At 43.4% G+C, this 14,189-nt stretch overlaps 1 protein-coding gene across 4 annotated transcripts in view; it reads left to right on the top strand.

Annotated features, from left to right (window-relative positions):
• The window catches only part of RELT (RELT TNF receptor), a 186,039-nt gene that overhangs the window by 146,383 nt on the left and 25,467 nt on the right, over positions 1-14,189 (top strand). For 2 of the 4 annotated variants that reach the window (XM_086933843.1, XM_086933844.1), the window contains exons 9-11: positions 1,707-1,943; positions 3,402-3,585; positions 8,762-8,811. In XM_086933843.1, the coding sequence (XP_086789969.1) occupies positions 1,707-1,943; positions 3,402-3,585; positions 8,762-8,809 (469 nt within the window). In that variant the 3' untranslated portion in view covers positions 8,810-8,811. The remainder of the gene's footprint in view (positions 1-1,706; positions 1,944-3,401; positions 3,586-8,761; positions 8,812-14,189) is intronic. The other 2 variants (XM_086933845.1, XM_086933846.1) reach the window with 1 other exon arrangement.

The raw sequence follows: 14,189 nt of genomic DNA, 5'->3' as shown, positions 1-14,189 counted from the left end.
AGGCAGACCAGGGGGTTAACAAAGAGGGTTATGACTATGAGACACACAGAAGCAGGCTGTCTCCCCAGGTATTATAGTCTATGCAAGACCAGCCTTCCTGTATATAGAAGTCAGTGGATGCAGTTCTAGTGGGACATATATGGGCCAAGGTAAGAAAACAGAGCTCTAGAAAGTCAGAAATCTGATTAAGGCACATGCTGCAATGCCCCATAGAAATCCAAGAGGAATGCTGAATGTTAGAAAGATTCGAAGCATGACAGGAGGCAGGTTTTAGTACTCATACAACAGATAGCGCCAACTAGAGCACCCTTGAGATGCACTCGCACTATAGAAGCATACACGAGCATGGCATGGTATAGAACACTAGAAAGGAATTGGCACAGAAGAGAAAGATATGGAGCATAAAAACAAAAAAAATGTATGGAAACAAAACAAAATGGAGTATAAAGAGGCATAACATAGCAAAACATTCAGACAAGATGATTACTGTTTATTTGAATAAAATAAACTGACTTGCCTCTAACATAAATACAGCAGTGCATGTATATACGTTTTATATATGTATGTTGAAGGATTTATCAAGCATAAACCGAGCTACAACGCTTAGGAGGACTGCACAAAGGTTTGGGTAATTGGAGGATTACCAGGTACTCAGTGGGGTGCAGGTTTACACAGGACATGCTACTAGGGCACAAGTCCTATAAAAAGAAGTGGGGGGACTGACCAAGTAAGACAATATGCAAATGACCTCATGACATCAGCGACGTAGCACTATAAAAGAAATAAAATAGTACAATTTAAATTATTTGTGTAAAAACTGGGACAGACAAACCCATCTGACAGTCTTACAGTGTCTGCATTTATATACAGGGACGGATGTATGATGGTACAACGCGTACCGTTACAACGCGTCCCTTTACGACGCAGTTTTAACAACGCAAGTCGTTACAACGACTTGTGTTGGGGGGGCGCTGATAGTGAATAGTTTAATTTACTATTCCAACACCAGTCCCTGTGGATAGTAGGGAAGGTGTTGGATAGTAAATTAAACTATCCCCTATCCTAGAGCGGCCTCCAGCAAAAGTCGTTGTAACGACTTTCGTTGTTAAAGCTGCGTCATAACGGTACTGCGTTGTACCAGTTACGTTGTAAAGGATGTTTCCCACAGGGAAAGAACAAAGGCAAAAGCATGCCTCTCTTAAGTAGCTGTGAAGAGAAGGCAAGCTGTGTGCCTTTGTTTCCCTCTGTGGTATTTACATTTAAATGTAAGTTTCCAGGCAGCCCCCAGTCAGCATATACAAACAAAAGGAGGCCGGATGGCCCCTTAACTTCGGCCCAGCTGGCGGTGAAAAAAGACTCCCTTGCTGCCTGCATGTGCTGCTGAATGTGTCCCAGTGTCTTACACTGGGACAAGTTTAACATATTTCTGTGGGGCCCAACTTCTTGGCAGGGGGTCCAGCGTCCACCCTGTGAAAAAGAGTGGGGGGACGCCATGTACCTGCCTGTATCCCCGACTCGAGCCCTGCACGCTACATACTTTTAGGTTCACTATTTTCCTAGTGCAATTAGCCTTGATCATGTGTACGTGTGAGAACACTCTCCGGGGTGATCCATTCACAGAACAAGGGGGAGGTTACTATTTGTGTTAGGGATGCTGACATTCGGTATGTGTCTGCTCATCTCACTCCCCCGCCTTCTCTCCACAGGTTGCAGTTCCTGCCCCAGATACCCCACATCTGCAAGCACCAGCACCACCTCCACACGGTGCAGGGCCTTGGCTCCCGCTCCGGCTCCTGCTGCTCACGCTGCAGTCAGAAAAAATGGCCAGAGGTGCTCCTATCTCCGGAGACGGCCGCAGCAATGGCCGCCTTGCCAGCAAAGCCCCCAAAGCCAGCAGTCAAGGCCAGCCGACCAGGAGAAATCACCATCCTCTCTGTGGGAAGGTAAGTCAGGGCACTTTTAGCATGTGTAGTTTATTCACTGACACTCTTGTGTGATTGAACAATTTTTCAGACTCTTCATTACATTTATGGGATTTGGAGCTCAAAGTGTTTTTAGGTGATGTTTCTGGACTTTCCATTTTTTATAGCTCATTGTACACTCTTCTCCTTATCACAATTGTTTCGTTTCATAAACTTTTATTCGATTGCCATTTGTTTTTGCAACCATAAAAAGTACAAAAAACATTTTAAAACATTGTTATACATTGTTATACATTTTAAAAGACATTTACTGGGTAAGGCAGTCATGATTTAGGGAAAGTATAATAGGACAATAAAATGAATAGATGTTTAACATTGACTGAAGAAATAATAATAATTACTCATAATTATGTCGATAAGTAATACAGGTTTTTAAAAAGTTTGCAATATATTTTGCAGTAAAACTTGACTCCAGGAATTGCAGGAACAGGTATGCAGGTTTACAAGATCTGAGACCTAATAATTTAAGAACAGGCAAAATCCAGGCCTTTCTGGGAAGAGAATAAAATTTACAAAAGAATAAAACGTGCATTGTCGATTGGGATGAAATATCGTCACAGGGACAGGGAATAAGTGTATGAGACCAATCTTGGATGTTAGGAAAAGTAACTAACCTGAAAAAAAGATTAAAACGGAACCTAGTAAGGAGATCACTTAGAAGCAGCTCTCACCATCCTTCTTCCAAGCACAATCCTGCGGTACCCAAATATGGAGCACAATTGCTCGTGATGAAGGCCAATCCCGCTGTGTGGTTCATAATATGGTTGGGTCCTGCCACAACAAAATATTTCTTGGGCGTCACTTGTCTGGCAAGTGATGTCCAAAGGGACTCTTTGACTTGGTGAACCATAGAGGGATTGAAGCTGTAATAAGCATCTCCACCTCCATGATGACAAATTGTCCATTCCCTGAGTGGTAATAAGATAGGGTGGAGCCATAGGCATAGAATGTTCAGGCACAAGAGGACCACACTGAACTGATTTTGGGTAATAAGATTGGGATCCTTCTCAAAGGCAAATCAGGTGCCGTTTTAGGTATGCACATGTGGAGGAGGCAGGTTGATGATCCAGCTACACTGGATATTCATCTTTGGTAGAGTGACTGGATAAGGACTGCACAGCTCAATGTGACTGAAAACAGGATGCTAAAAACAAAGTAGGGGGAAAGTTTAATTTATCTGAGCTTGTGGGTCTTCTGGAAGTGCACCTTCAACGTAGACGTGAGGTCTAGCAACCTTCTGAACCCTGCATGCAACATTCAAACACCTGTAGACCTGCAGAGGAACTAGGGCAACCAGTCCAGTTTGTAAGATTTTGAAACGTGATTTCCTCCAGCCAAGCAAGAATATATTGCTGACATTTTTTTGTTGTGTAGATATATTTGTACTCATCCTTCTTCATCATAATACATTTGTTCTAGGTTCCGAGTAGCTCGCATACCAGAGCAGAGACAGAGCTTGAACCCCACAGAACTGAAAACCATCTCTGAGTCTAGCAACCACGACACCACAGAGGTCGCGCCCAGCCTTCCCGTGGAGCAGAAGACGTTACTCGGAAATGGTGTGAAGACGAAATGGCTGAAACCAGCAGAAAACAAGCAAGAGGTGCGTAATCTGTGTCCAGGGCTAGATTTGCTCAGCTCCCGGAGGTTGTGTATCTCGTTTGTTTTAAGAGAACTGTTAATTATTTTCTTCTAAAACAAAAAAATCTGTACCCAATAGTATGATCTTTAAGCTGGAGACCCTTTCTCTTACATGCTGCTGCAGAAGTTTCTGCAGTCTTCCTGAGGTTTGGTGAATGAGGACAGGGTTGTTTTGAGGCAGCTCCTGCGTTAGCAACCTGCCCTAATCGGGTGCTGTGGATGGCTCGGTCTGGAGTGGTCTTACGAACTAATTCCAAAGGAACTGGAAGGTCTTGAATGTTGCAGCTTTTTGACTGAGCGCTACTTGGAATCCTCCGCCTTGATGTGGTACCAGAATAACTTACGGGATAGATATTGTGTCCTACATATATTCTACAAAAATATCACCCCATTGGAATAAATAATAGAAACTTAACACACAAATGGATGACATTTTTGTGAACAATATTTAGTACACAATATGGGAAACAACCATTACAACAAAACTTTTACAACGCAACATCCATTACATCGCATGCCATTACAACGCAACCATTACAACGCATACCACTACAACGCATGTCATTACAACGCAGTCATTACAACGCATACCATTACAACGCATACCATCACAACGCATAGTACCCTTACACTATCCAACACTTACCCTACTGTTGCACCCCCTGGAGTTAGAATGGTAATTTTTACCCCTACACTATCCAACACTTACCCTACTGTTGCACCCCCTGGAGTTAGAATGGTAATTTTTACCCCTACACTATCCAACACTTACCCTACTGTTGCACCCCCTGGAGTTAGAATAGTAATTTTTACCCCAACACTATCCAACACTTACCCTACTGTTGCACCCCCTGGAGTTAGAATAGTAATTTTTACCCCAACACTATCCAACACTTACCCTACTGTTGCACCCCCTGGAGTTAGAATAGTAATTTTTACCCCAACACTATCCAACACTTACCCTACTGTTGCACCCCCTGGAGTTAGAATAGTAATTTTTACCCCAACACTATCCAACACTTACCCTACTGTTGCACCCCCCTGGAGTTAGAATAGTATTTTTTACCACTACACTATCCAAAACTTACCATACATGCAATGTAATTGTATGCATTGTAATGGTATGCGTTGTAAAGGTAGTATGCGTTGTAATGGAATGCGTTGTAAAGGTAGTTTTTAAAAATGTGTTGTAATGGCATGTGTTGTAATGGAATGTGTTGTAATGGATGTTCCGTTGTAAAGGTATGCGTTGTAAAAGTATGCGTTGTAACGTCATACATCCCACAATACATATGGCAGATGACATATGTATATGATATTTTCACATACAACCTCTGTTTTGAATGCGTGTTATCTTTTATCAGTAGGCCCAGGACACGGAGTGAAAAACAGCCTGTGCTTTATAACGGAAGTGTTCCTCAGTTGTCTACCTAGCGGGAATGGAAACCCATAGCTGGCCTGCTGTCAGTCAATGAGCTGCCATCGAGTGATTGATTACCAAGAACTGTAGTTGCCGGCCATCAGTTATTCAATGGAAGCTTATTGATTGGTAGCAGGCTTGTAAAGAAGAATATAATTTCCCTCCCATTCCTCTCTGCTATTTCAGCACACCCTTTCTCACACATGTATGTTATTATTGGGTGTTTGCTAAATTTGCACATTTTTCTCTTGTGAAATTATGCCAAATTTCATAAAAATGTAGCAAAATAACACAAAATGCAAATCTGGTACTTCACACTAAAGTATAGCACAAAAATTACAATTGCTGCAAACAATGCCTGTTGTTCACTACATCCGCAATAGGATTTTTACCTGAACTGACTTGAAACTATGCGACGAGGCATGATGGCAAAATTAGGGGAATTTGGTGTAACATGAAATTCCAAGAAGTATACAAGATTACACCTCTGTATCGAAAAGTTCGAATAGATCAATATTATGTTGTGGAGTTCAGGGTCACATGCCCATCCGCTGTATCAATATGTTGTGTAAAGTGTTAGATGTGAAAGCCAGGGATTTTCCTGGTCATGCCACTGAAGTTGAACCGCCATTGCGAAAGTGGGCATCAGTCGTGAAGAATGCCCTGACTACTCCTGCATCTCTTCGAAGGAAGCAGGACGTCTGTAGGGCACTCTGTGTCCTGGAAGAGAAAGCTAGTGAAGGTGTGGGCCATGCGGTTGAGGTTGTGCTGCCACCACAGTCCATGCTGAGGGCTGGAGAACTTGCAATTGCTGCATCATGTTCCCAGTTCAATGCACGCTGTGAGTGGTTCTAGAGTTCAAACAGCAGACAGTGCCACAGAGTTCAAGACACCTTATTCAGGACTGTCACCGACATTTCCAGCACATATTGTTCTTCAGGCTTTTGATGGACTATCTGTGTTCAGGACACTATTCACCGCTCTTTGGTGAGCAGCGGGTTAATTGCGAGACAGTGTCAAGCTTATAGCAGTATTTAACTTCTGCATTTCTCAGAGAATCTCTTCCCGGACAGATTTCTTACTCATGTAACCCACAGTAGCAGAAATTACCAGCATTCAGATGCCACTGGCTAATCTGGTGATTCTTAAATAGGACATAAATATTAATTGAAACCCAAGAAAGCTGGCCATTCTAATCTGGGTGTTCTGTGAGTCTTGTAGGAAAGCACACCCAACGTAGTCTCCGGCTCTTACAGTATTTCCTCCGTGTCTTTCCTAGTCCTTTTTTAATATACGATTGAAGAGGTCTCAGGGTGCATGTCCACCCCTACAAACTACAAATAAATCATAAATGCGAATTTCCTCCTTCCCTTTCTCCCATGCGTATGCGAAGAAAAACAGGCTCATATTAGTTGTGTGCTTCCAACGCAAGTCTCAACTTATATGATCTGTTATCTTTGCAACACCTCCTCAATTCATATCATGGAATTTCCTCAGCCCTTACTTTTGTCGCTCACCTTTTTCACTCTTGTAGGGTAGAGGAATGAATGGCGGAATCTCCAAAAAACACTTTGGGGCCAATTTCTTGATAACCAAGGAAATTGTGAAGAAAGGTCTTACTTTGCTGACGAGGACATACATGCCCTCTATGAAAGCGATAATGTGATAGGCTGATATATAGAGCTTTGCAGATAGTTAGGTAGTATGCAGATAGATAGGAGGCACACACATTTAACTTGATACATTGATTGATCTAGATAGAATGAGAGGTTTCTAGCGATTTACTGTGAAACTAGAGTAGAGTTACCCTCAAAGTCATTTTATTTAACATTGCATTAGCATCCTGTATCCTTGAGGCAGTTCCACCTGGACCTTTGACCATCATTCATCTACGAGCATGAAGCTCGACTAACCACTCTCTTCACAAGGATTTGTGTGATATCCGACTCTTAATCTGCGCTGTCATGCATCCTCTTCTAACATATGTGGCTTACGACCACAACAAAATCTAGGAAGACTTGAAGACGGCCTGGGAGCATGCCCCAGTGGGACGTAGTGGCACCACTGCACATCACACACTGCTTGCCTATCTTGAGATTTCCAGGCCCTATGCCCCAGGGTGACGCGAAGAGCAGGAGTAAAATCATCGAAGCAGAAGTTACAAGGATTCGAACTGGACAGGAAGCAGACAACTCCAAGCAGGGCGCTTATCCTCTGGCCAGTGGGCAGATCACTCTTACCTAGGTGTCTACCTGGGATGGCTTGGGAGCTTGTTAGAGCCATGTGACTCAGTCTGTTTATAGATCTGTATGCTAGTGTACTTAATGATGACTCAAGTTGTTTTCCGTGCCGTATAAGTCTTTGGATTAGTCGGCCACTGGTGTCAAAGATGTGGTCGAGTGAAGGGCAGCATCAGAAGTATAATTATTCCATTGCAGGTCCTCCCAGACTCTGTGTGTGCTCATAGACAAGTCACTGAGCAGCCTCTGTTTCTATTGCACCTGTAATTGGTAATGTTCAGACAGGTGTGTGCCCACAGAAAAGTCTTTATTTAAATACACCAACCCTTCCCCAGCCTTCCATGGACCTCGTGCACAATCCCTGCATAGAAACAAATGTTCATGACATCCTTCGGTTTAGAATTATGTGGGTTTAAGACAAGCTCAGCTGCTTGGTGTACTTTGTAACCTTGGTCAAGTCACTTAATCACTGTGTGTTGCAACTTCACTATTATTCTCTTTCTATACCAACATACAGTCTTGTGTATCTCCACGTTCCTGCTCTGGGTGATTGTTCCTCAGTGGGCTACTCAGTAGGGCTGGTAGAGTGGGGTGGTTTAGCACTTGCTGGTTCCATCCTTCTGCTGGTAGATGGTCCAGAGAAGAGACATTTTAGACTGGGAGACCAGGGCAAACAAGCCCGCACAGTGCAGAGCAATGCTCCATAACCCAATTCCATGCATATCCCCTCACTGTAGAAACGAGAACATCGGCTACGCCTTCAGGACAGAGTACAGGATAGACCAAGGGGCTGGGCATGGGGAAATTAATGTCTCTTAAGTGCTTTGTTTTAATTGGAGTTTTGTCATCTCTTAATATGTACATGTAGCACTATATGTTGGGGGCCCTGCTCTGTCACTTGTTCAGAAACAATCAAATTTTAGATCTAACATTACATTTTGCACGGGGATGGAGAGCGAGGTTGCAAGGGATTTCAGTTAGGTAAACATCTGGAGATAGCACAATCAATATGTTCGTCCGACAGTCGCAGTTCCTCTGCGCATCTCCGTTGTAATCACTGTACTTGGCAAGGGCTTCATCAGGAGGGAAGCCATTCAAATGCAACGCTTTATGGACCTGCACCCTTGAATTAGAGAAAATCAGTCTGGTGGACCCTGTGACTCACTAAATCTTCAAACCAGCAGAACCGTGGCAATGGAAAAAATGCAATTCCAGCTACGTGTTCACACCTGTGCTGTTGCCTCCTCATAAACACCCTCTTCTTTTTGTGCTTATGGTTGCTGGGTGGTGTTTGATGTGAATTTGCTAGAGTAATTTTATAAGAGCATCAGTGGAAGAAGAGAAAACAAATCTTCGCATGAGTTTGTTGGAATGAAGTCATGTGTTCCTCGAAGCAAATGGAGACGTCTACCAGCGGTGTGATGCTTGGATCCTGTTTGAAGATGCATTCTTCTAAATTTAACGATTCTTCCTTTCAGGACAGTATGCACCTCATTAGCCGAGGAGAGAAAGATCTGGTCCTCTGAAGGTAATAATCACGCCCATGCTGCTAGTCATAACGGGTCAAGGATGCTTGGGCTCTTTCGCTGTAGAGTGTTAGACCTGGCCACCATCTCTGCTTTCTAACACTTGTGGGGATCTGTGCTGTGCTATTGAACTCACTAAACCTCGGTCTCTGCTTCTGCTTACTGGCTGCCGGACTCGATGCGTAGTGCTATTGGTCGGTGACACGCTTTCTCCCTTTTTTCACATACCATTTTTCAGCCTGGGGACTCACCAGCTTTCCTCGCCACTGTCTCACTTGTGACTTTCCACTTATCGACCACCCACACAGCCACCTTTATTCTTGACTGCATTTGCTTCCTGAAATATTCTGAGAAGTATTTCCTGTTTTACTGTTTGACTCCTGTTGTCTTACCATGTGTTTGCGCGTAATACTGGCCCAGAGGATCTGCCCCCCCCCCCTCGCCAACCTTCCTCATTCACTTTCAATGTTGTTAGGAGTCAGAAGGCTTCAAGCAAACACCTTCCGCAGGCCATATTTGTATTTAATTCTCCTAAAGGGAACTACTACCCATTACCCAGAAGTGAGAGTAACATGTGTCTCCAGACCAATCTACCATTCCCACTTAGACCCCCGTCACCTATTTCACCCACGGCGAACGATCTAAGATCTCTCGGAAAGGAAGCCCCTATAAAAATAAAATAAAAGTGTGTAAATATACAGAGCATTTATTTAATTTAGAGCTCTAGAGATCAGAACAGGCATTGCAGAATTGAAAACACTAATAGAATTGAACCAGTATTGTGGAGGACATAAATATAGTGTGGAATTCATAGAAGAGGTTGTTTTCTAATAGTCATGGAGCCAAATGGGAAGCTATATGTGAACATGAAATACCCAGCTATATAGTGAGATCATAATGAATTATCTAAAAATCTAAATAAGGAAAATTCTTATGAGGCTTCTGGGCATCTTTCCTCTTCCTGCCCCAGCTGACGGTCGCCTTTTCCACCTTGTATACTTTTGACGTGCATGAGGTTGAGGTGGTTGCATTGAGGATCAAAGTCTCCATGGTCTGAAAAACCAAAGTGGTCTTCAAACATTATGAATTGTTTTGACTGCTTCCCTTGAATTTTGAAGTCCTGAACTTGTCTCACCAACCGAGCCTCATTCCTCGGGCCCATGAACATTCTGTTGTCAGTCCACCCCTAGAATACTGCCGACAGCATGTGGTTTAGCAACTCACTCCTTTTTTTTTAAGCCTATTTCACCCCAGAAACGTCCCAGGAAGAGAAGTAACGGGGCAGATCCAGAATCATGCTCACCACATTCTCATCAATCGGCAGCTAGGTTCGGAGCCACAAGAGACACGGCAACGCCACACTCATTCATGCGAGGATTGTGCTACATGCCTAGAGAAAAGCCATAAAACAAAGTGGTGAAAGGGCAGGATGAGTGCCTATAAATCAAGCTAAAAAGATTCTCCTTCCCAGTGAATCTCAAATGAGATGCAAGAAGGAGAAAGTTGAGCCTGTCTGCCTCATCCTGCTTCTGAAGTTTTGCTAGACTGATCCAACCTCACAAGCTATCCAATCTTTGGAATGAATGACTGAGGCGGGCATTGTGAACGGTCAGCATTGTGGTATTCCATAACGTTGAAAGCATACAGCAATACTAAACGTAGCATGCATTCTAAAAATGAAAGACTCAGAGTTCTGAATAAAAATTATGAATGTATAAATGGCATCATATCAACTAAAACTTAACCCTTCATAGACAGGGGATTGACTCAAAGCTTTGGAAGGTGTCCATTGGCGTCTGTTACTAGGATATCTCTGTAATATTTATAAATGGGGGTGCACACCTCTACTTCTCTTATTTTAAACCCGAAATGCATTGGGCGCCATCATTGAATAAACAATGAATTTGCGAAAATTATATTATATCATTTTAGTGAAAAATATTGTATTAACAATGTACATAGAGGTTATTTATTCTGTTATGCACTGAGTGTGCAAAAATATGACATGTACGATTGTTTGTTTTTTTTAATTAATGAGTAAAAGATAATATTGTGTGAAACATCACAAATAAATATCAAGATAAACTGCAAAAGATTTGTTGGTTTATATATAGGTGTTAGAACACCAAGGGTAGTGTGCGCAACTAAGTCAGGCCACGCTGCTTGTAATAACCAGATACTAGGATATCTCTGGCATTAACCTCTTCCGAGATTCCTCTGCTTTACTGTCTCCCCAAACCTACATCTAATTCCCCACAAGCTTAAAAGTTTTATGAGAGTCAATGCATTCGCTTTGTTACAGATTTTAGTACCACAGTCTAGGAAACCCATATGTACCCTTCTCCAAAACGGCCCAATGTCTGTACCCAACCAGGTTTATTGTGCCACAGGTTGAAACGTCTCTGGTAGTCACAGGTTACTTACTCAATATCTTCAACCTTTTCTACCTCTGTCTTTACAAACCTGTGGCTTCCAGTGTGACGTGCTCTCTCCGGAGTTGCAAACCATTGGCACTAAACTGTTTATGTAAAACAAATCTTCTAGCTGAGAAGCTCTGTATATCTCAATGTGTGGCCCACAAGAGACAAAGTCACAGAGAAGACATGTTGAGTCTCCAAGACCGTGCCCTGTGTCTAGAACCGCCGACACATGAAAATCCTCTGGTACCCTGATTACCTATCACATTTGTACCTTTTCAAGCTGCTCAGGGACAACTTGTTAAGCAGTCTCCTACTTAGTTGAATTACAGATCCATGCTGTTAAGTAAGGCACAACGACAAGATGTACTTAACGTAAGTTTATTTCTGGAAAGAGCACCACCATGAAACGTGTCTTCTTGCCACAACTTCTTCCAGGTACTGTCACAGCGCTAACTCCATAATTCCAAACTGGAATACCGAGTGCACGCCGCGAGAGCATATACAAAAGTAAACACTACACATGCTTATCAATGGGGGGTGCGTCTTTTACCTGTATCTTGTATTTGAATAACCCCCTCAACTGCTTATTGTAGTGTAATGTGTCTCCTCATCCTTGTTGTCCAATCCATTTACACCGGGTCTGATGCCTACTTGGGCTTGTCCCACACTGAAAAAAATCTTTATACTACATAGGTAATTCATACAGAAGTCCCAAGGAGGGTGACAACCTAGAGAGTTGAGGCAGTAAACTGCATAGAAAGTATGAAGGGAAGAGAGATAATGATTTGCAACAAGGAGAAGCAAGAACTTACATGGTACCCATACAGAAAACAGGAAACTACAACAAGGAAAACCTATATGGAACCTACTTTGAAGGCAAGCAGGGACTTGGAAGGTGAGGAGGCGAAATAGGAGAGGGTTGAAGCAGTAACCTACATGAAATATAGAAAGGAAATTCAAACAGGAACCTGCAAGGAGTGGAGGTAAGAAAATACAGGACGCTGAGGCAGGAACCCACAATGAACTCTGCCAGGGAACGAAGGCAGGAGCCTACGAGACGAGAGGTAGGTTCTGCAGGGGGTTAAGGAAGAAACAGAAGGAAATCACGCGGGCAGCGAATACAGATACCTACAGAAAAAGGAGGCAGGAACCCGCAAGGCAGTGGAGCTGGGAACCTGCAGAGAGGGGATATGGAAGTCTGCAGGAAACCGACTAGGAATGGAAGTCATGATGGCAACTCATTGAGAGAAAAGGTATCCTGGGCAGAGGAAAAAAAAAACAAGGCTTGGAGAAAACTGACATGAGAGAGTGTGGGAAACTGAAATGAGAACAGAGAGGAGAGGAGGAACACATGAGATGAGGAATAGACATGGGGGAATGAAGGAGACAAAAGGGGAAAAGACTAGAAGAGAAGCGAGAAGATGCAACTGACTTAGGAAGCATCAAGAATATGAATAAGCAGGAGGTAGGGAAGAAATGTGAGAGGGAAAGAGACATGGGGAACACAGAGGTGACAGAAGAGACATACGGAGAGGGGAGAGGCATTGAAGAGAGGCGTTAGAAGAAGAAATATAAATTAGAAAAGGCATGTTTATCCGAAAGAGACACTGCAAGAGGTGCATTAGATATGCGAAGACACATTATGTAAAAAAGTGTGATGGTGAACATATCCGATTGATCATGGGAAGAGACGTTCATGGGAAGAGGCGTGAGTGAAAGTGTGGAAGTCATGTAGGTCAGAGATATGAGAGAGACATAGATAAAATGACATGCAGTGGGAAGAAAGACCTTAGAGTGAATCGTGATTAAAAGGCCATGGTTGGGAAACTGCCATGTACAGAGGGCAGAGAGTGAGGGGGTTTAAGCAGGAGGTATCACTGAGTACAAATGCTATGAATGGTGAAGAAAGGCAACAGTTGAGAATAGAGAAGGAAAGACACCTGTAAAGGAGAACCATGGGGCAGAAGATGTGGAATGGGGAAAGAGGGCAATTAAAGAGACAAGCCTCACAGTTGTAACATTGTTTTGTTAGACCTGCTTCCAAAGTGCCTTAACTTGAAGTATATACCACTAAGTTTAAATAAGTGGATGACTGGGTAAATCATCAATTCTCCTCCTGTCCATGGTTCGAGCTTTGACCCACAGATGCCCCCTCCTTCACGCTGCTCTCTGAGGTTCTTGGACTTGGACAGAATGTGGTTTGCTTTGCCTCTGTTAGACATACATTTGGGGTTTGTTATTGTCGTACCACAACCACCCCTTTCTTTCTTCTCCTCTTTCTTTCTAATAACTCTCAGTGATCATCCCCAGAGCAGCTCAGACCACACTGCCCTGCCATTGTCCAATACCATAGACCACGCTCTTCTGCGAGTAGTCCGTGCCGAAGACTTACTTTTACGCCATTTGCCAACAGATCACCCTTTGGCCCGCGTCATAGACACTCACTTCAAAACCATTGGTCAGTCCCATAGACCCTCATGTCAATTGTTATAGGACCATACTCTTGTGCCACTGTCAGATGTCATAGAACCTCAAACGTATGCAATTGGTCAATTCCCTAGAGCTTCCTCTCATGCCATTTGTCACCAGGCGTTACTCGTGCGCCGTTACGACAGCCGTCTCGTCAGAAGTGAGCATTGGCAGTGGTGAGGCATTCGTTCTAACGTGCATAGCTGCACATCGGGCTAACTGATGCTTCAGCAACCAATCAGGACACGGCTGACAGGATTCATTGTGCTATTCATAAAATAACGTAACATGTGTATTCGTAAAGCGCACGTTCACCCCAGCAACGGGGCAACTTGGCGCTGAAATAACAGATGTATATTGTTGCCCAACTCAATGGTACTCATTTTATTGACCTCAAATGAATGAAAGGCGGAGTGGACCCACTGGGATTTGACCTGTGACCATGAGGTCAAACACAGGCCCCTGCAGTGGATGCATTAGTACACTGAGCC

This window comes from Lissotriton vulgaris, chromosome 8 (genome assembly GCF_964263255.1).
Source record: "Lissotriton vulgaris chromosome 8, aLisVul1.2, whole genome shotgun sequence".
Taxonomy (NCBI): Eukaryota; Metazoa; Chordata; class Amphibia; order Caudata; family Salamandridae; genus Lissotriton; species Lissotriton vulgaris.
The sequence above is the reverse complement of the archived record's forward strand: the minus strand, read 5'-3'. Positions and strand labels throughout refer to the sequence as shown.